Source organism: Phalangium opilio, unplaced genomic scaffold (genome assembly GCF_054372755.1).
Source record: "Phalangium opilio isolate 3A_F unplaced genomic scaffold, DU_Popi_V2 ptg000041l_1, whole genome shotgun sequence".
Taxonomy (NCBI): Eukaryota; Metazoa; Arthropoda; class Arachnida; order Opiliones; family Phalangiidae; genus Phalangium; species Phalangium opilio.
The window spans coordinates 354,305-374,602 of record NW_028324165.1 but is presented as its reverse complement, the minus strand read 5'-3'; the positions used below and the strand labels follow the sequence as shown (position 1 = coordinate 374,602).

General features: G+C 35.0%; 1 protein-coding gene and 1 long non-coding RNA gene across 2 annotated transcripts; both read right to left on the bottom strand.

The window, feature by feature from the left end:
• Positions 1–15,646: 15,646 nt before the first annotated feature.
• On the bottom strand, positions 15,647–17,612 carry LOC149679154 (uncharacterized). Its single transcript, XR_016365905.1, has 2 exons — positions 17,361–17,612; positions 15,647–17,299 (listed from the first exon to the last, which is right to left on the bottom strand). It is a non-coding gene; the product is annotated as an uncharacterized LOC149679154 (long non-coding RNA).
• LOC149679153 (uncharacterized) lies at positions 17,539–20,003 on the bottom strand. The gene is made up of 8 exons (XM_089835794.1): positions 19,661–20,003; positions 19,390–19,586; positions 19,035–19,316; positions 18,789–18,953; positions 18,553–18,721; positions 17,770–17,984; positions 17,596–17,710; positions 17,539–17,552 (listed from the first exon to the last, which is right to left on the bottom strand). Exons 3-8 carry the CDS (start codon positions 19,107–19,109, stop codon positions 17,539–17,541), a joined length of 753 nt encoding a protein of 250 aa, XP_089691920.1. The 5' UTR covers positions 19,110–19,316; positions 19,390–19,586; positions 19,661–20,003.
• Between the last annotated feature and the right edge of the window lie 295 nt (positions 20,004–20,298).

The following is a 20,298-nucleotide window of genomic DNA, read 5'->3' as shown; positions in this document are numbered from 1 at the left end:
CATGCCCGTCTATGGGAGGAACACCGTTTTTACCTCTCCGAGTGACGTATGTCACGGAAAGGTTCTGTAACGATCGTGTGTGTCTGTGTGTCTGTTGTTACACCCACGTGACCGCGTTCGCAGTTTCCAAATCGGAGCAAACGTGTTCGCCATTTCCGAACTGCTTTCACAGTCACGGAAATGGCTCCTCTACTTGAGTTCTCACACCACCATCTTCTGGTCTTTGTCCATCCCCCACGGACAACAGTCTGTACTTACTGGCTTCTAATCACTAAAAATCTTCTGGTCTTCGTCCATTCCACTTGGACACCAGTCTGTACATACTGGCTTCTAATCACCACCAACTTCTGGTCTTTGTCCATCCCACTTGGACACCAGTCTGTACATACTGGTTACTAAACACCACCAACTACTGGTCTTCCGTCTATTCCACATAGACACCAATCTGTCTCATTGGCTTCTTACTCCATCGTCATCGTTTGGTTTAAGACATTCGCGGCGATCAGCTAGGGTTACGAGAAACGTCTAGCCTCCCTAGGGTGGGTTGTCCACCAAAGGTTTTCGCAATTGCGGTTGTTCTTGCTTTTAACTGTAGTTCGACACCCTTATATACTACCTATTTGAGTAAGGCGAAGCAACCGGCGTATGCTTCATTTCAAACGTCAATATTAATCAAGTCTCTCAAGAATGTTTAATTGTTCTTTATCAAAACGATGTAACGCTCAATAAGGCAAACAACTAATGAAGAAAATATTTAATATTAATTATATTTATTTTAATATTTAAGATAATCTTGTTTCTCACCTCAAAATTAATACGGAAAGAGTTAAAAAGCAGTCTATGTTTTTGTCTGTTTGTGTCCGTCCATGGAGCCTGTATCTTAAACGGAGAGGCTAAGCCGTACGTTCCATAGTATAAAAATCCCTCTCTCACCCACAGTCCTTCTCAAAGTGGGGGTGGAAAGGGAGAGTAGGGTGAATTTCGGCAGTGAAGGTCGAATGTGAGCACTTATAACTGAAATCTCGGTTTGATATCAAAGAACTTAAAAAACTAAATAAGTGTTCATAACTGATTTATTTAGAATGTCAATTTAAGAATTCTAAGGGAGCGGTATTCTGTTTAAGCGCAGACCTACAGAATATTTTTGAGCATAGGGGTATGGAATGTTTTTGTGCAGAGGTCCATGGAATCTTTTTGTGTACAGGTATATAACATCTCTTTTTGCACAAGTTTATGATATCTGTTTGTGCGTAAGTCTATGACATCATTTTGTGCGCAAGTCTATGACATCATTTTGTGCGCAAGTCTATGACATCAGTTTGTGCTCAATTCTAAGGGATCTGTTTGTGCACAATTCTAAGCGATCTGTTTGTGCACAATTCTAAGGGATCTGTTTGTGCACAAGTCTACGGGATCTGTTTGTACATAATTATATGACATGTGTTTTCACATGTCTATGTTATCTACGAAATATGTTTGTGCACCAGGGTGACCACAAATAACCTTGTAATAGTTATAGGAAAATAGGAAATTTACAATTGATTTACAGGAAATTATAGGAGAATAGCTGTTACCCGCGGCATCGCTTGAGTGTAGTAAGAACTTCCATCAAGTATGGGTACATTTTACTGATTCAACTAATATTTTTGAAGCATCCTAGGAGCAAAGGCACTCGGCGTCGCCCATCAGCTCGTCGGGACATTTTTTATTACTATACACGCAGACATTCTATAAAGAAAGGTTTTAAAATATCTGGCCGCCATTTAAAATGATGGCAACAAATCGATCCCGAAAGACCATATAGCTATAGGTCAAAGGAATCCAGTGTACTAAATATTTGTGAAATCGGTTGAAACTCACGGACTTTCTTACAAAGAGAAGATTTGTTACATTTCTGGGCGCCATTTATGAAGATGGCGGCGAATTGGAAAAATCTTTCTTAGTACGCGCCTACTACTTACGAGTAACGTTCCTCCAAATTTTCAGCCTTCTGGGGCCAGCGGTTTGGGCTGGGCGATGATTATCAGTCAGTCTGTCAGTCAGTCAGGACTTTGATTTATATAGATATAGATTTATAATAAAATAAATTGGGAAAACCAAAATATTACCTCTCCGTGTCAAGAAGAATATATAAACTTAAGTATCCAATGAAAACGTTATTATGTTTCTGAGTTGGGGTTTCCCATTTTTGTTGTTGTTTTGAAAAATATATCGCAATGCACGGGCCTTGATAGATATAGGAGGCAATGAATGAAATATATCACAATGCACGGGCCTTGATAGATATAGGAGGCAATGAATGAAATATATCACAATGCACGGGCCTTGATAGATATAGGAGGCAATGAAGGAAATATATCGCATGCACGGGCCTTGGTAGATATAGGAGGCAATGATAATCTCTCTCTTTGCACGAGAGGTTTATCTTTAATATTTAAATATATATAATTATTTTTAATTATTTTAATCTTCAATAATTAACATTAATAATAGTTAAATCGTTTAAAATAAAGTTATACCTATTATCTTCTCAAACTTTGCTAATATTGACGTTTAAAGTGAAGGGTACCCCTCTTCCCGCTTTCTTCAAATTTTGGGGTATATATACGATTCGTTTCCATTATAATAGTAAGGAAAAAGCGCAATTGCGAAAACCTTCGGTGGTCGATCCCACCTAAGAGAGGCTAGACGTTTCTCGTAACCCTAGCTGATCGCCGCGTATATCCTAAAACCAAACGATGATAATGGAGTAGAAGCCAATGATACAGATTGGTGTCTATGTGGAATAGACGGAAGACAAGTGGATGGTGGTGTTAGAAGCCAGTATGTACAGACTGGTGTCCATGTGGGATGGACGAAGATCAAAAGATGGTGGTGACTAGAAGCCAGTAAGTACAGACTGGTGTCCGTGTGGGACGGACAAAGAGCAGAAGATGGTGGTGTGAGAACTCAAGTAGAGGAGCTATTTCCGTGACTGTGAAAGCAGTTCGGAAATGGCGAACACGTTTGCTCCGATTTGGAAACTGCGAACGCGGTCACGTGGGTGTAACAACAGACACACAGACAGACAGACACACACGATCGTTACAACACCTCTCCGTGACATACGTCACTCGGAGAGGTAAAAATAGCAAAATATAGGTTGCAAATGCTTTGAAAGTAATAAGACAAGATTTACAAAGGAGCTTTGGTTTAATTATAACCATAAGTTCGTAAGATATGTTACATAAATTTGTCACTGGAAACTGAGAGCTTGTCTCGAAGTGACGTAAATGAAACGTCATAGATTCTCGTAAAGCGACACCTGATGAGGCCCTGTCAAAGGCTTAGTACAGACTAAATAGGAAGATGGAGTAGAAAATCGCGTGTAGTCAATTCTCGCGTCGTTCTCGAACTAGCATTTCGAAATATAGGAAGTGTCATACTTATGGAACGTAATCTTAGAAACATATGCTATAACTTTAAAACATCACAGACTTCCCTGACAAATATTTTTAGAGGCTTCCATAGCTTTGGTGATATATAACAAAACCAAAAGTGAGAGCGCACAAAATATCTACAATTTCAAAAAATAGAAAAATATAGGAAAATTATCGAAATTATAGGAACCATAAGTAACATAATAACCATAAGTATGACAATTAGTCAAAACTATCTATAAACCTATTTTCGGACCTTTTACGTCATCATAAGTTCGCGCCCAGCACAGAGACCCCTAGCGGTGGAAAAAGAAGCGACTTCCGCCCCATATGGGAAATCCGGTTCAGAGGTTTAAAGAGACGCCTTTGAGATTTGAGTCAACGGTCCTAAGCCTTGGTTGTTGGTTAGTTGATTTGTATTGACTTTTACCGACTTTAGCGCGACCACATTTCGAAATTGAAAATTACACTGGATAGATTAGTTACCGAATATTTAGACTTCAAAAGGCTTATCATTTTTGGTACTGAAATATCCGACTTATGGCAATCTCAAAGTCAAACATACAAACACCGCGAGCTCGTACAATAAATAGCAGACGAGCTATTTCCGACACAAATACGTTCAAGGAAATGGTTTATTGTGATTGGCTAAAATTGTAGAACTATGTCATTCGCCAAAGACCAGCATGAAATACTCGACGGGGTTGCAAGTCCTGGCCTGATGTAAGTGAGAGTGTCAGTGTTGATTATAGGTTTCATTTTGAAATTTGCATTATTACAATAGGAAGAGTCATACCTATGTTTATTATGTTACTTATGTAGGAACTAATAGGAAGACATCCGAAAATAGGAAAAATTATAAAATTTAGGAAATGTGGTCACCCAGCGCAGGTCTATGGAATATGTTTGTGCACAGGTATATAGATTGTTTTTGTACACAGGTCTACGTAATAATTTTTTAGCCTAAGTCTAGGGAATCTATTTGTATTATTGCATCCACTGTGCTTTGCACGTGAAAACGACGGGAAGGCAATTTGAGTTGGACTGGGCGTTGAAGCAATCAAGATTAATGCTTCTATAATAGATGGTTAGGGCCTTGTTAGTTCAAACGTGGAACTAATATACGCGCAACACCACAAGACTTAAATGGAGCGCCTGCTTTTCAGTATACGTTTTAAAATACTATTTCTAAACAGTTTTAATTCATATTAAGACTGAAGTGACAGATATTAATCAAAACTGTCTTTGTACACAAAGACGCGAAAAAGTAAAAGATAAGTGTAGAAAATTAATTGTTTGAAGTAACAGATATTCAAATTTTCATTTTTGAAGACGTGATTATAAAACATCAATTATTTGAAAAAATTTCTTATCTTAGTTTTTTCACAAAAATTTCAGAGAAACTACCTTGATACTACTGTTTATTTTCGAGAAACATTTGCTTCGAGGAAGTTCAAATACTCGGATATCTGAAAAATAGAGCTAGAATTATTTATTTTTATATTTCAAAATTGAAAATATTGCGAACCGAAAATTACATTCGCCCTTTGACTGTGATGTAGTTATTAGAGTGAAAAGGATCTGTAGCTTTGAGAGATATACAACACGTCAATTTTTGCAACCTCGAAAACTTTAAAATAAACGAACACGTTTTGTTAAGTTTTCATGCTTGTTTTATTTTGTCTGCTATCAACAATTTTCTGCCCATTTTATTCTCCTTATAGGCCCGAATACTCAAACTAACTCTAAATTTTAAAAAGAAAATAAAATGCATACGTTTTCTATTTTTAAAATGATGCACATGTTTAAGGATAAAATATTTTACTTAAGGAATTTTGGTGAAAAAAACTAAGATAAGAAATTTTTTCAAATAATTGATGTTTTATAATCACGTCTTCAAAAATGAAAATTTGAATATCTGTTACTTCAAACAATTAATTTTCTACACTTATCTTTTACTTTTTCGCGTCTTTGTGTACAAAGACAGTTTTGATTAATATATAACCTGTTCTCTTAGTTTCACGATGGTTAAAAAACAATGCGAGTATTCTTTGTGTTGGAATAGGGAAAATTATTTTAAACCAAGGCCTAATAGTGCTCATGTAAGGTATTTTCCATTCCCGAGACCAAAAACTGATTTTGAGAGATGTTTAAAATGGATTTCTGCTTGCGGACGTTTTGATAATCGGATTACAATTGAAAAAATTAAGAAATCAACATTTTTTGAAGGTACATCTCGATTAAGTTTAATTTGAAGGTACATCTCGATTAAGTTTAATTTGAAGGTACATCTCGATTAAGTTTAATTTGAAGGTACATCTCGATTAAGTTTAATTTGAAGGTATATCTCGATAAAATTTATTTCGTTTGTGTGCTTCAATTTATGGTTTTATGAAACTTATTGGCCGTTGCTCATTTATTTCTACTTTTACTTTAAAACAAATATTTGAAGTACTTATATAATTTCTAGCTTCCAGCAGTGACAGGGCTCATACAAAATTTTCGGAAAACAATTCCCTGACTTTTCCAGGTTTTCCCTGACTAACGAGCTCACTAAATTCCACAAATTTCCCTGACCATTTGCAATAACGTACAGGGCGAACATATATATGAAAATCACTCGAATCATTTTAGCACGAGTTCTTATTGTTATTAAAATAAGCCAAATAATTCGTTTAAATTTAACTTTAACTAAGTAAATCATAAATAACGGGAGCGAGTTTGGGGCTCTGGTAAAATCTCAGACAACACATTTTCTGGTCACCCTGACACTGTTATCCAGACTTTCCCTCTAATATTTTTTCCTGGCTTTTCCCTGACCTTTCAAGTCCATTTTCAATTTCCCTGACTTTTCCCTGACCTTTCAAGTCCATTTTCAATTTCCCTGACTTTTCCCTGACCTTTTAGACCCATTTCCAATTTCCCTGACTTTTCAAGGATTTCCAGGTCGTGTACGAACCCTGAGTGACACATTAACATCCTCGGGGGCACCTACCGTCCTTATTCGTGAACAGTATGACTATAAGGAGTTAGGAAATGATACAAATGATCTAAGTTGTTCTCAAAATTTCAAATATTTACTTTATAGGGTTGTGCGGGTATAGTGATTATTGGATTTTGAATCGGGTACGAGTAAACAAATATTGTTTGGCGGGTATCCGGGGGTAGGGGTGTGTCCAAACTGTTTCCGGGTATCCCGGTAAACGGACTTAGGCAAAAAATGGTTGTCGGGTACCAGTAGAGTATTATAAGTTAGAAACATCAGCTATCGGGTAAAATGATTATAATGGACATCTGTCAAGTAGAGAAAGTTACACAAGGGCAAGTAAATAGTATTCACTGGATGTTTTTCGAATACTTTAAAGTTGTGCATGGTTTTTCCCGGTTTTTCTTGCTTTTTTAAAGTTTTGGCTTCTGTTTATTTTAGAAAGGTCCATCCTGCATCCACGGGAAAATACTTTGAGCGGGTACTATTGTTTAATCACGTTGGATTGAAGATTATGATTTCAACATTAAATTTGGTGTTGCAGGATGAAATAAGTGCGCAGACGGGTTCTGCAAAAACCGGCGATCAAAGGTTTGATCAAATAAAATTAACATTGACGCATGGAATCACAAGTATTATGTGTCTTAAGGGAAAATTTGTACTGGGAGGAGCAGGATCATGCCACGCCCACTTTGCCCTCCCTCCTTAACTGATTAAGCCAAGGAAATCACAAAATTTCGAGTTTTTAAATATTCAAGAAGAAATAATTTCGTCTTGGTGTTTATAGCTTAATATGAACTTAAAATTTCTTAGTAATATGAATTTCAATTCCTAAATTGTTTCTTATTTTTCACACTTGGTGCTTAATTGTGGGAGAGCTATTTTGGTACGTTTCGTTAATATCAGTGTTCAGGACTGATAAAAAAAATACTTTGATGACTTGAACGAACGACCTTAATTGAGTTTAATTCTGTTAATTTGGCTTTAACTTACACTGAGCCTTCATGATAACTGGAATAATTGAGTCAAATTTTAGTTTAAACTTAAAAGCAAAGTAACATAATTTAACAAAAACTCGCAGATAAGTATTGAGCTTTATTGAATATTGATTACATTGGTGGAGAAAATTGGAGATTGTGTTTTCAAAATTGAAAAAGTGACCTTTTATATTGAATTCAAGAGGGCGGGCACGCTCGATTTTTTGTTAATTTCGGCCAATCATCGATGGACTTTCTTGGGTATTTGTGAAAGCATGGCGCTAGTCTCGGGCCTGCCTCTCCCTATTATTTCCTGAGAACTTAATAGAAGCATATGTTATTATAGTATATATTTTTCTTTTCTTAATCATTATTGGGTTAAAGTTTAATTGTGTGTTTTTACGAACAATATGTTTTTTTCCAATTTTATACTTATATTCAAGGCCTATTTTTAACTAGAATTTTAAGGTAAGGTACTTTTAATTTTACTAGAAATATTAGAGTAATTCTAGTTATATTTTAGAATTTAAAGAACGCTTTGTGAACATATTTAAAAGTGGATTTACAATTTTGTTGTATTACACTATGTTCATTAAAGAGTTAGTGTCAAAAGATTTATAGTTCATAAGAAATATTTATGTTCCATAAAGGGGTAGTGTCAAAATAGTTATTGTGAAACGGTCGTAAGCTAATCATCATAAGTCTTCTAGCAGCATAGTGGTGGCCGGTTTTTTTCGTACAGAAAAACACGTGATCTAAATGCAGAATGGTTTCCCTCCGAAACCGTGCACAATAGTGGGTTTATAGTCGAATCAATGGGGGAAATTTCTTGGTGTTGTATTGTTCTCTTCGTAAAAGTAACTTTTCATACAAATATATCACTCATACAAAATTAATAAAAGTTGCCCTTTTACGCCAAAGCTTTGTGAAACTCGAATGAACAAGCCCTCATCAATTACTTTGAGTTTTGAAGCAATCTCCCATTGAAATTTTTACATTGTTTTTGTAATAACTTATAAAGCGTATAAATCAAACTTTATGCTTGAAGAGATATACCAGTTCATAAGTGAACCTAACCTATCGATTCAAATCGGAACTACATTTTCGCACACTTAGTACGGCTTGATTCTTCAAAATTATTCCAAGGGTTAATTAAACTATTCTGTTGGTTTTCTATATATTTATTATATTTATCTTCTGTAATGATTAAAAAGGTTTTAATTTCTAATTACCATCTGTTTAACGTTACAGACTTATGAAACAATCAACAGGTAAATTCATTTCAACTTAAGTCCAAACACAGACGCAATGTGCATTGTTTCCCACGATTTATTTTTTACAACGTGAAATTCATAAACCGGCACATTTGGATAGGAATGAGGCTTGGACGTCAGTGCCGCCCAGTTGCCGCCTACCGCCAGGGTGCCAGATTCAAACTTGACGCCCAGTTGCCGCATATTCTGGTGGAAATTGGCGGGTAATTTCAAGATAACGCCACTGAATTCCCGTTGGCGTGCCTTATCATATTTTTCGAGTAAAATGTTAAATCTAGACTTCCACTGATAATAGATCCATTGATAATGATGTTTTCTTACTATTATAATATGAAATATGGCTATTGAAAGCCTCGCCACGTGTTTGAGAGATACATGTTAGGCTTAACACTAGGTGCCATATTGACTTTCGATGATGTGTTTCCGTCGTATAAAAGATGTGGTACCTATTATTATGATTATTAACAAGGTAAGCTGGAAATATGAAAGTAGACGGTAAGAAGAGAGTAAGTTTTCGGTTACGACAATGTACCTGATTCCTCACGAGGACAGGTGAAACCATGAATTTCGGATAGAGTAAAAGTATCCAAGGCAGTGACGCCACGTTGATTTTGAAAACGCGGTCGGTAGAGAAAAACCCAGGAGAGTTCATCGACCCTTTGGCGCCATTTTGACTTTGTGACTGATGATGGCGGGTGTGACGTGTTCTGGTGGAAATTGGCGTGTAATCTCATGATGGCGGGCAATTTCAAGATAACGCCACTGAATTCCAGTTGGCGTGCCTTATCAGATTTTCGAAGAAAATGTTAAATCTATAATTTCAATGATAAGAGATCCCCTGATAGGGATGCTATCTTGCTATTTTTACGCCAATTAATTTGGAGTCTACCCATTAAACCGAATACCATTGGAACGAATCCCATTCGTCCGAAAATTTCTAGCCAGTATTTTAAAATCTAGCCCAATGGCGGTTTTCTATTAAAGGGGAATATTTTCCCATTCAATCGAATCTCATTGGAACGAATTCCCTTCAACCGAAAGTTCCAAGCTAGTATATTAGTTTATTTGATTTCGAAGTGGTCTGCGTCCCACCGTGGTCTAGTGGTAAAGCGTCGGATCGTCACGCAGAAAATCTTCGTTCAAATCTCCATCAGGAAGGTGAGTTTACTAAAATCGAATTATAAGTATTATTCTGAATAATCGATAATAATCGAATTTAATTTCCTTGCAGGTGCTGACTTTAAAAGGCGAATTTATAATTCAGCAGAATTAAGGATTTCACAACGAGAAATATAGCATTGTTAGGTTGAGTTACAAATTGGATGTTATAGCTGGGGTATTTTTTTTTTTTGGTTTCTTAGGTTAGGTTGGGTCAGGTTAGGTTAGGTTTGTTTAAGTTAGTTTAGTAATATTTTATAAATCATGTAACAATGTTATGCCTTTTCCAAAATATTGATGTTCAGCTTCATTGACTTCTCCAATAATATGCCTTTTCCAAAACATTACTGTTATGTTAGGTTAGGTTTGGTTAAGCTAGGTTAGTAATATTTTATAAATCATTTAACAATGTTACGCCTTTTCCAAAATATTGATGTTTAGCTTCGTTGACTTCTCAAATAATATGCCTTTTCCAAATCATTACAGTTTGGTTAAGTTAGGTTAGTAATATTTTATAAATCATTTAACAATGTTACGCCTTTTCCAAAATATTGATGTTTAGCTTCATTGACTTTTCAAATAATATGCCTTTTCCAAAATATTGATGTTTAGCTTCATTGACTTTTCAAATAATATGCCTTTTCCAAAACATTACTCTTAAGTTAGGTTACGTTTGGTTAAGTTAGGTTAGTAATATTTTCTAAATCATTTAACAATGGTATGCCTTTTCCAAAATATTGATGTTTAGCTTCATTGACTTCTGAAATAATATGCCTTTTCCAAATCATTACTGTTATGTTAGGTTAGGTTAGTAATATTTTATAAATCATTTAACAATGTTACGCCTTTTCCAAAATATTGATGTTTAGCTTCATTGACTTCTGAAATAATATGCCTTTTCCAAATCATTACTGTTATGTTAGGTTAGGTTAGTAATATTTTATAAATCATTTAACAATGTTACGCCTTTTCCAAAATATTGATGTTTAGCTTCATTGACTTCTCAAATAATATGCCTTTTCCAAATCATTACTGTTATGTTAGGTTAGGTTTGGTTAAGTTAGGTTAGTAATATTTTATAAATCATTTAACAATGTTACGCCTTTTCCAAAATATTGATGTTTAGCTTCATTGACTTCTCAAATAATATGCATTTCCAAATCATTACTGTTATGTTAGGTTAGGTTTGGTTAAGTTAGGTTAGTAATATTTTATAAATCATTTAACAATGTTACGCCTTTACCAAAATATTGATGTTTAGCTTCATTGACTTCTCCAATAATATGCCTTTTCCAAAATATTGATGTTTAGCTTCATTGACTTCTCCAATAATATGCCTTTTCCAAAATATTACTGTTATGTTAGGTTTGGTTTGGTTTGGTTAGGAGGACGTCTCTTCCTCTTTGGAGCGGTTATACACTTCAAGTAAGTGTAACCCTTATGGAATGAAAAAATAAATAAATAAAACCGTCAAATTCTACTCTATTTGAGTCTTTTTGGGTATGCAAAATTTGGTTAATTGGAATAGGAGAACTGGGAATTGGGTTGAATGAGGTTTGGGTAAATGGGAATTGGGTGTTTTTATTTGGGTGAAATGGGGGGTAACCTTAATTAGTACCCAAAAAGTTTTAAGTGCAATATGACCTTTAATTTTTCATATATTTACGTACAAAATATAAAAACATTAATTGGCTAAAACATTTTTATTAGAAGATAACTATAGAAGCTTTTTAGACCAAATTAATGCAATAATTTACCGCCAAATTCGGCTACTTTTCGGTCGAATGGGATTCTGTCGAATGGGTTCCGGTTGAATGGTTTTCGGTCGAATGGGCCAGGAGCATTAATTTGGTTTAGAATGCAAATAAGTGCTAGTATGAATTAGGAATTTGTTTGCTTTTTCATGGAGTAGGTGGGAAAATACGTCACAGGGTTAACATAAACCAAAACTAGGACTTCTACGCAGGCATAAGATAAGGGCGCCATCTCGACTTTGTCAACCTGGGGAAATATGGTTAAAAAAACCCACCTGTCAGATTAAAATTATCCTTCCATTTGATTAATACGGCACTTCCGTTGTTGCGGGAATGATAAAATTTGGCATACAAGTAGGACTTAGCATACAAAGAAAGGAAAAAGTCCCGAATAGGGAGCTTTCCATTTTTAGCCCCTGAAATGGGGGTTTAGAATTAGAGTCATCATCTAAACCTCTAGGGCACTTCCGGTGTTGCGGGAATGATAAAATTTGGCATACAAGTACGACTTAGCATACAAAGAACGGAAAAAGTCCCAAAAGCGGGAATTTTCGCCTCTTAGCCCCTGAAATGGGGGTTTTATAATTTAGATCCCCTCGTAATAGGACATTATAATTTAATTTTTTCGTCTGTTAATATTAATATTTTTTACTAATATGATTCTTTCTTATCGTAGAATTTATGTTTTTTACTTAATGTTTTAGTAAATAATTTTTTTACTCATTTCGTCTGAAATGGTTCTAAGCGTGTTTTGATTCGTACAAATGTTTATTTCACTTCATAATCCTACTTCTATAAATCTACAAAAACATGCACGTACAAAAAGGAGTGAAATCCCAACAAAAACATCTCTGTAAAAATATGCCAAGTTGTTTGGCCGTAAAAAGAAGTGAGATCTAAAATACGGCCAAGTTATTATCTCCAGGTGAACCAACATTTTATTCGACTTAAAACTTCTCAAGAATGTTTTTCTGACTTGGCCATTAGCATTCCAAACTTGCATCCTTCTTCTTTGCACCCGTGAAGGTGAAGAACGGAAGTTACAAGTTTAACCACAAGGGCTATTCAAGAATATTTAACCAATTTGATTTAATATTTTAATTTCGATCCATATCTGGAATTAAACGAATCTTTGAAATGCTAATGGCCAAGACAGAAAAACATTCTTGAGAAGTTTTAAGTCGAATAAAATGTTGGTTCACCTGGAGATAATAACTTGGCCGTATTTTAGATCTCACTTCTTTTTACGGCCAAACAACTTGGCATATTTTTACAGAGATGTTTTTGTTGGGATTAATTTCTCCTTCATCAGCTAAATTTTCAATTCATCCAGTTAATTTCTCGCTTATCTGCGAATGTTTTATTTCATATAGTTAATTTTTCCATCATATGCTAAATCTGTAATTCCTCTACTTAATTTTTCCTTCATCGGCTAAATTTTTCATTCATCTGCTTTGTTTTTGTTATTATTCTTAAACTTTTCTTATTAAGGTTCAAACTGTTGTAATTAGTGCTCAAAATTTTCTTATTTTTGTTCCGACTATTCTTATTATTCTTCAAAATTTTCTTATTTTTGTTCCGACTATTCTTATTATTCTTCAAAATTTTCTCATTTCCGTTCATACGTTCCTTATTTCTTATGTTCAAACGTTTCTTATTCCTGTTCCAACTTTTATATTATTATTCAAACATCTCTTATTTCTTTTTAACTTCTCTTATTAACGTTCAAATTTTCCTTATTTCCGATCAAGATTTTCTTATTTCCCTTCAAAATTTTCTTATTGCTATTGAAACTTTTGTTATTTCTGCCGTAACTTTTACTGTCTCTTCAAAATTTTCATATTACTGTTCCAACTTTTCTAGTTTTTGTTCCAAGTCTATTTATTTTTGTCCAAGCTTTTCATATTTCCGTTCAAACTCTTCTTGTTCCGGTTCAAACTTTTACTAATTCTGTTCAAGCATTTCTTACTTCTGTTCAAACATTTCTGATTTCTTTTCAAACTTTTCTTATTTCTGTTCAAATTTTTCTTATTTCTGTTCAAACGTTTCTTATTTCAGTTCAAACTTTTCTTATTTCTGTTCAAATTTTTCTAATTTCTGTTCAAACTTTTCTTATTTCTAACGCGCGTGACCTTTACGAGGTGACCTCGGTTTTTAAAAAATCATATCACGCCCTCTCTTGAACAAAATGCTTGTCGTCTATGACTCCCCAATATTTTGCTTCAGCACAACCTTGGTTTAAATTTTATTTTCCTGATTTTGTAATAAATATACCCTCAATAAATTTTCTTTTTCGCCAATTTTTCTCCCGATACAAAATTTTCGGATATTTAAAATCCATTACGTGACCTTTCGACTCCCAAACATGCACCGCAATGCCGTTTTCTTTATTATAGTTTTTAATGCATTGCTTATGCCCTGAGAACCTATTTTTTAACGTTGGTTGTGTTTCACCAACATACGTTTCGCCGCATGTTTCACATTTTACTTGGTAAACGACACAGCGATTATCCAATAGGTTAATATCTCTTTTAGGCCTATTTTTAACTAAGTGATTGTTTAAATTTTGTCCACCTATATTTAATAATTTAACGTTAAATTGATTTTTTAATTGTCTACCTAATTTTTCACTAATTCCCCTAATGTACGGGAGCGCTAAGCATGGTTGAGAGTCTCAAGGTCTATTGTAATCGTTATTAACAATGTTATTTTTTTTTTAAAATCGAATCAATTAAACCATTTGGGTAATTACTATTAATTAACTGATTTTTAACGATGGCTTTATCAGTCTCAGGTTCGTCGGAAATATTTTCTATACGGTGTTTTAAGCTTTTTACTATACCTAATTTTACAATTTGGCTGTGGCAGGAATTATAATCTAGGAAATTTTTACAGTGAGTGGGTTTTTGAAAAAGAGTACATTTTAAACTATTGTCATTATCTAATCTTTTGGTCATTATGTCTAGATCAATTTTTTGTACAAACAAAGGGTTTAGCGATGGGTAATCCACTTTCGAGTGTCTTAGCTAATTTATATATGGAGTTTATTGAAGAAAAACTATTTAGTCACAAAAGAATGCCAAGAAATATAAAATTTTGGGTAAGGTTCGTCGATGACATTTTTGTCATTTTAAAAAATGTAAGAAACAATACAAATTTGTTATTGGATTTAGTGAATAGTTTAGATAATTCTATTAAATTTACAATTGAATTAGAAAATAATGGCAGTTTACCCTTTCTAGACATAATGACCAAAAGATTAGATAATGACAATAGTTTAAAATGTACACTTTTTCAAAAACCCACTCACTGTAAAAAATTCCTAGATTATAATTCCTGCCACAGCCAAATTGTAAAGTTAGGTATAGTAAAAAGCTTAAAACACCGTATAGAAAATATTTCCGACGATCCTGAGACTGATAAAGCCATCGTTAAAAATCAGTTAATTATTAGTAATTACCCAAATGGTTTAATTGATTCGATTTTTTAAAAAAAAAATAACATTGTTAATAACGATTACAATAGACCTAGAGACTCTCAACCATGCTTAGCGCTCCCGTACATTAGGGGAATTAGTGAAAAATTAGGTAGACAATTAAAAAATAAATTTAACGTTAAATTATTAAATATAGGTGGACAAAATTTAAACAATCACTTAGTTAAAAATAGGCCTAAAAGAGATATTAACCTATTGGATAATCGCTGTGTCGTTTACCAAGTAAAATGTGAAACATGCGACGAAACGTATGTTGGTGAAACACAACAAACGATAAAAAATAGGTTCTCAGGGCATAAGCAATGCATTAAAAACTATAATAAAGAAAACGGCATTGCGGTGCATGTTTGGGAGTCGAAAGGTCACGTAATGGATTTTAAATATCCGAAAATTTTGTATCGGGAGAAAAATTGGCGAAAAAGAAAATTTATTGAGGGTATATTTATTAAAAAATCAGGAAAATAAAATTTAAACCAAGGTTGTGCTGAAGCAAAATATTGGGGAGTCATAGACGACAAGCATTTTGTTCAAGAGAGGGCGTGATATGATTTTTTAAAAACCGAGGTCACCTCGTAAGGGTCACGCGCGTTAGATTTTAGTATGACTGATGAAGGCTCGCGAGCCGAAAGCTCTTTTCTTATTTCTGTTCAAACTGTTCTTATTTCTGTGAAACTTTTATTATTTCTTTTCAAACTTTTCTTAATTCTGTTCAAACATTTCTTTCTTCTGTTCAAACGTTTCTTATTTCAGTTCAAACTTTTCTTACTTCAGTTCAAACTTTTCTTATTTCTGTTCAATTTTTTCTTATTTCTGTTCAAACTTTTCTTATTTCTGTTAAACTTTTATAATTTCTTTTCAAACTTTTCTTAATTAATTACTATAGCTGTAAAAATTGTATCCATAGTACAATTTTTAGCTGAGAAGTGATGGATAGTAAAAGTAAAGATGAAAAAATAGAACGGGCTATATTGATGAAATAGATCTCGACCGTCTATTGGAACAATTCTTTTGTTGGAATGGCATACTGTTTGAGCTAGCGTTATATCTATCATGAGTAACGTATCGCAACAAGAAGTAAATGAGATACGTTCTTTTTATGAGTACAACATCATTCCCGTCAAAGCGATGGTTTTTTGTTAAATATTGTCGAAGAAGCGACCAATGGTAAGGCAAAGGCAGTTGGTATAACACCAAGGAGTAATATGCTTCTAGAACCACCAGTAACTTCAACTTCCCGTTTCCACGTAGTTCCTCTTGAGAGAAACCTTACTCGGACATATAGCATTACGATAACGGCCATATTTATTCCGATTATGTTACTTATGATCTACGAAACTTTTCCTAACTCATGATCGTTGGATCAAAAGCGAACACAACAGAGGCTGAAAAAAAGGGTAGCAAAACCCAGTCTAGGCAATGAAGAATAGAAAATACTTTCGATATCCCTAATCCGACCGCTAGCCGAAACAAAAACATATACTAATATAGATTGGTAACAATGAGGACGAGATTGGTACGGCAGAATAAGCGGTTGATCGTCATCTTGAACATAACGGTGACAATAATAAGAATCAAATTGAAAAGCTACGATTACAGGGTTGAGACGGTGACCCTAGATATTGTGAAACGTTTTTCGCACGTATTTCTGATAGCTATGAACTGTGTAATAAAATAAAGAACATGAGTTTGTCATACTTGATTGCCGAATTTCGAATGCGAATGTTATATTAATGTATGAATGAGGAATTCTTCATATATTTATGGATTTATCACCAGCGCTTTTCTATGCATATACCGAAACATTTGAAACAGAATTTCCGTGTTTTGCTACTGATAAATTTACTAACATATTTAAATGATAGATAATCACATTAAAAAAATGCAAAATTATCCACTATATGTTGGCGAGTGAATTTAAAATAACACGGTATGATGTCGTTTGTGTAATATAGTTCGAAGCAAAAATAAATTTGTGCCTTGTCGTGTAATTCCATTTCGTGATCTGAACTATTTAACATTCACCGTTTAACGGAGTTAGTTGAAAATTATTTCAGTAATGACAACGGCTACTGTTCCTGACAGCAGCATGAGAAGAAAGTAGAAAGGAACGCTGACGTTACTCAGGTCCAAGGCTACCTGGCTTTTTGATGGTCTCTTCCAAGTCAATTGTACAATAGTGTAATCTCTCACTGTTCCTGATACTTGAAAACTTGCTTCTCGAACATCGGTTCCACCCTGTAATAAAAAATGCTTTATGACTGTTAATTAATTGTTTTACGATAAAATTGGTACTGACATTAGTTGGGCGTTCAATTGCGGTGTGCTTCTGGTCCAAGAGGTGTTGAAAATTAAGTGTTTGTATTCGAGTCTAAAAACTTGTTGCGAAAAGTATAAACCTCCTTTTCTCACGATGAACTCTTTTATCGTGGGAATATCCATGAATAATCCCAAGAATCCATTCATCATGTCTGCGTTTATGACAAGAGCTCTTTCCCCCGATAAAACACTATTAGGCGCATCAAGTGGGGAACCATAATAGTGCTTTTGCAGTTTCTCCTCATCAAGTGGGGAACCATAATAGTGCTTTTGCAGTTTCTCCTCATCAAATGCGTCTAGCCATTCCTTAACAACTGGGTCTCGGGCCGCCTGATACAAACCAATGATATCAGAAGAATACAGGACTTAACACGAAGATGAATATTCACCAAATATTTAATATATTCGAAATCGTCTGGGTCTAAAAATGCAGGCGCAATTCCCGATTTCATCAAATCCGAGAGAGTGTCGATGCAGTTGTAGCTTTCCGTCGAGAAGTCCGTTCGCAAGTAACAACCCAAGAAGAACAGAGCGAAAGTCACTCCGATAAGCCACGATGAAGCGAGCAGACGACAAGTAATGTGAGGCAGAATGGCGGGAATCGCTACAAAACATAATTATTCTAATTTCTTTTATGTGTAACTAGCTCTTATCCGCGGCGTCGCTCGCGTGTAATAAGAACTTCCATCAAAATGACATATACAATGGGTAGATTTTACTGATGACTAATATTTTTGTAGTACCCTAGGAGCGAAGGCACTCGGAGTTGCCCGTCAGTCCGTCGGGACATTTTTTTATTACTTTTCACGTGGACATTATTCCATAAAGAAGGGTTTTTAAATTTCTGGCCGCCATTTAAAAAGATGGCAACAAATCGAACCCAAAAGACCATTCAGTCCGTCTATAGGTTAAAGGAAACCAGTGTACTAAATATTTGTGAAATCGGTTAAAACTCGCGGACTTGTTGCATAGAGAACAGTTTTTACATTTCTGGGCGCCATTTATTAAGATGGCGGCGGTTTGGAAAAATCTTTCTTAGTAATGCACGCTTACTGCGTACAAGTAACGTTCCTGCTAATTTTCAGCCTTCTATAGACAAGCGGTTTGGGCTGGGCGTTGCTTATCAGTCAGTCAGTCAATTAGTAGGAGATATAGATAGAATAATTTCTTACGTTCGGCGCACAAGAGCGACGCGTTCTCCCACACATTTTCCAGGGTTTCTCGGGCCATTTTCTTAGCAACTTTCTTGGCGGGCACCGATTTGTATTTGTTAGTCACGATAGAGTGAATGACGAGTAAAAGTGACAGCAGGACCAAGGTTAACACTAATAAAATCACCACCTGAATTAACCAACAATAAAACTGAATGAATTGGGTATGAAGTAGATTTTTATTGAGCAAAATTTACTTCGTTGTCCATATTTAAGAAGGACCAGGAAGTGGACGTGACTGTCACTTGGGGGCTGGACACAATAATCAGTTTGCTTGTTTGGACGGGCGGAGACGGATTGAAATGATCCAATCGAGCACGGAATAATGAGCTTTTCACTTTGGCCGCGATAATCTGAGATTTCTAAAGCCAGCAAAAGGGTGAAGTACATTGTACTTTGGTTCTAAATCAGATTGTTCCAATAGTAGTGGTAAAATCGAATACCTCGAAAAAATTTGGCTTGTTAACAAAGTCATATGGATTAAAATGGTTATCTTCGAAATCCAGTCTAAAAGTCATGGTCGAAATTTAATGTTAATATTGGTTTATAACACTCCATGAGGTGAGATTCGACTGTGAGAGTTCATTAGCGTTGCTGTAGTGAACAGTCGAATACGCTATCCTGAACTTTTGTTCTAAGACAATTAGTTAGGCGAGGGTGGGCGAATTGTTAATTTTGACTTTTGTAGCATATTTCCGTTAGAAACAAAACTCAAATACTCGCTTCTATAAATCGATTTAAAATTTACTTTAACTTTACAACAATCAATAAAATTGAAAGGCAAGGACAAGAAATTACCAAAAAGTTTGTTTTGCTATGTTCCCGAGTTACTTTTTGTTCTTGAATATCATATATATCAAACCAACACCTTCCTTCACTATATACCATGATTGGGGGTTTTCCACAAAGGAAGGTATTGGTCTGATCTTTTCCACACTGTATACTAAATATAAACGAATTTTGCTTCGCAGTCTTCAATAAGGTGCATTTATTCACTATTGTGAGACAGGGTTTGAAATAGTTAATAATTGTAATAATTTTACTGAAAATAATTTAGTTTAATCTTTACGCAAGTTATTGCGCGACTATCTTCGACGGCTAGTGTACCCGAACTGCCTCTTTCTTGTTGTTTTTCTCTCTCTTCGTTCTTTCGGGGTCTTACCCTAGTAGTTTTCGAAGAGGACGACTGTGAAATGGGTACCTAGCCCATGATTCCTTTCATAAAGACATCGTCCCTAACATACTTTTAAAGGGGTGAATGTAAGAGAGGTGAATTGAGGGTGATACAGTATTGGTGAAACAAGGACTCTCTTTCGAACACAGCAATTGCCATCAATTATAATTTAATTAAAGTTATAGCCCATTCCATTAAATACTTGCGGAGAAACCAACGCGCTGGGGAAGGGCCGATATTAAGGAGAGTTCCCTAGAGCCAAAAGGCAACGACAGATGGAGCTCGTCTTCGCTACATGCGGGAGGCTAGTAGACGCACACTGCCGCTTGCGGTGCTTCTTGGCGCGAGGGAACTAACCTAATGTGGCGGCCCCGCCTCTTTTCTGTCTACTTTATATATTGCATTACAGAAATGGTCTATTGCAATTTGAAATTACATTTAATCGATATGAACAGATCAGAAGAACACTTATTTCGATTAAAATGTGGCTTCATTACTCTTGAAATGAGATCCGTCATTCTGATTACTAGCTT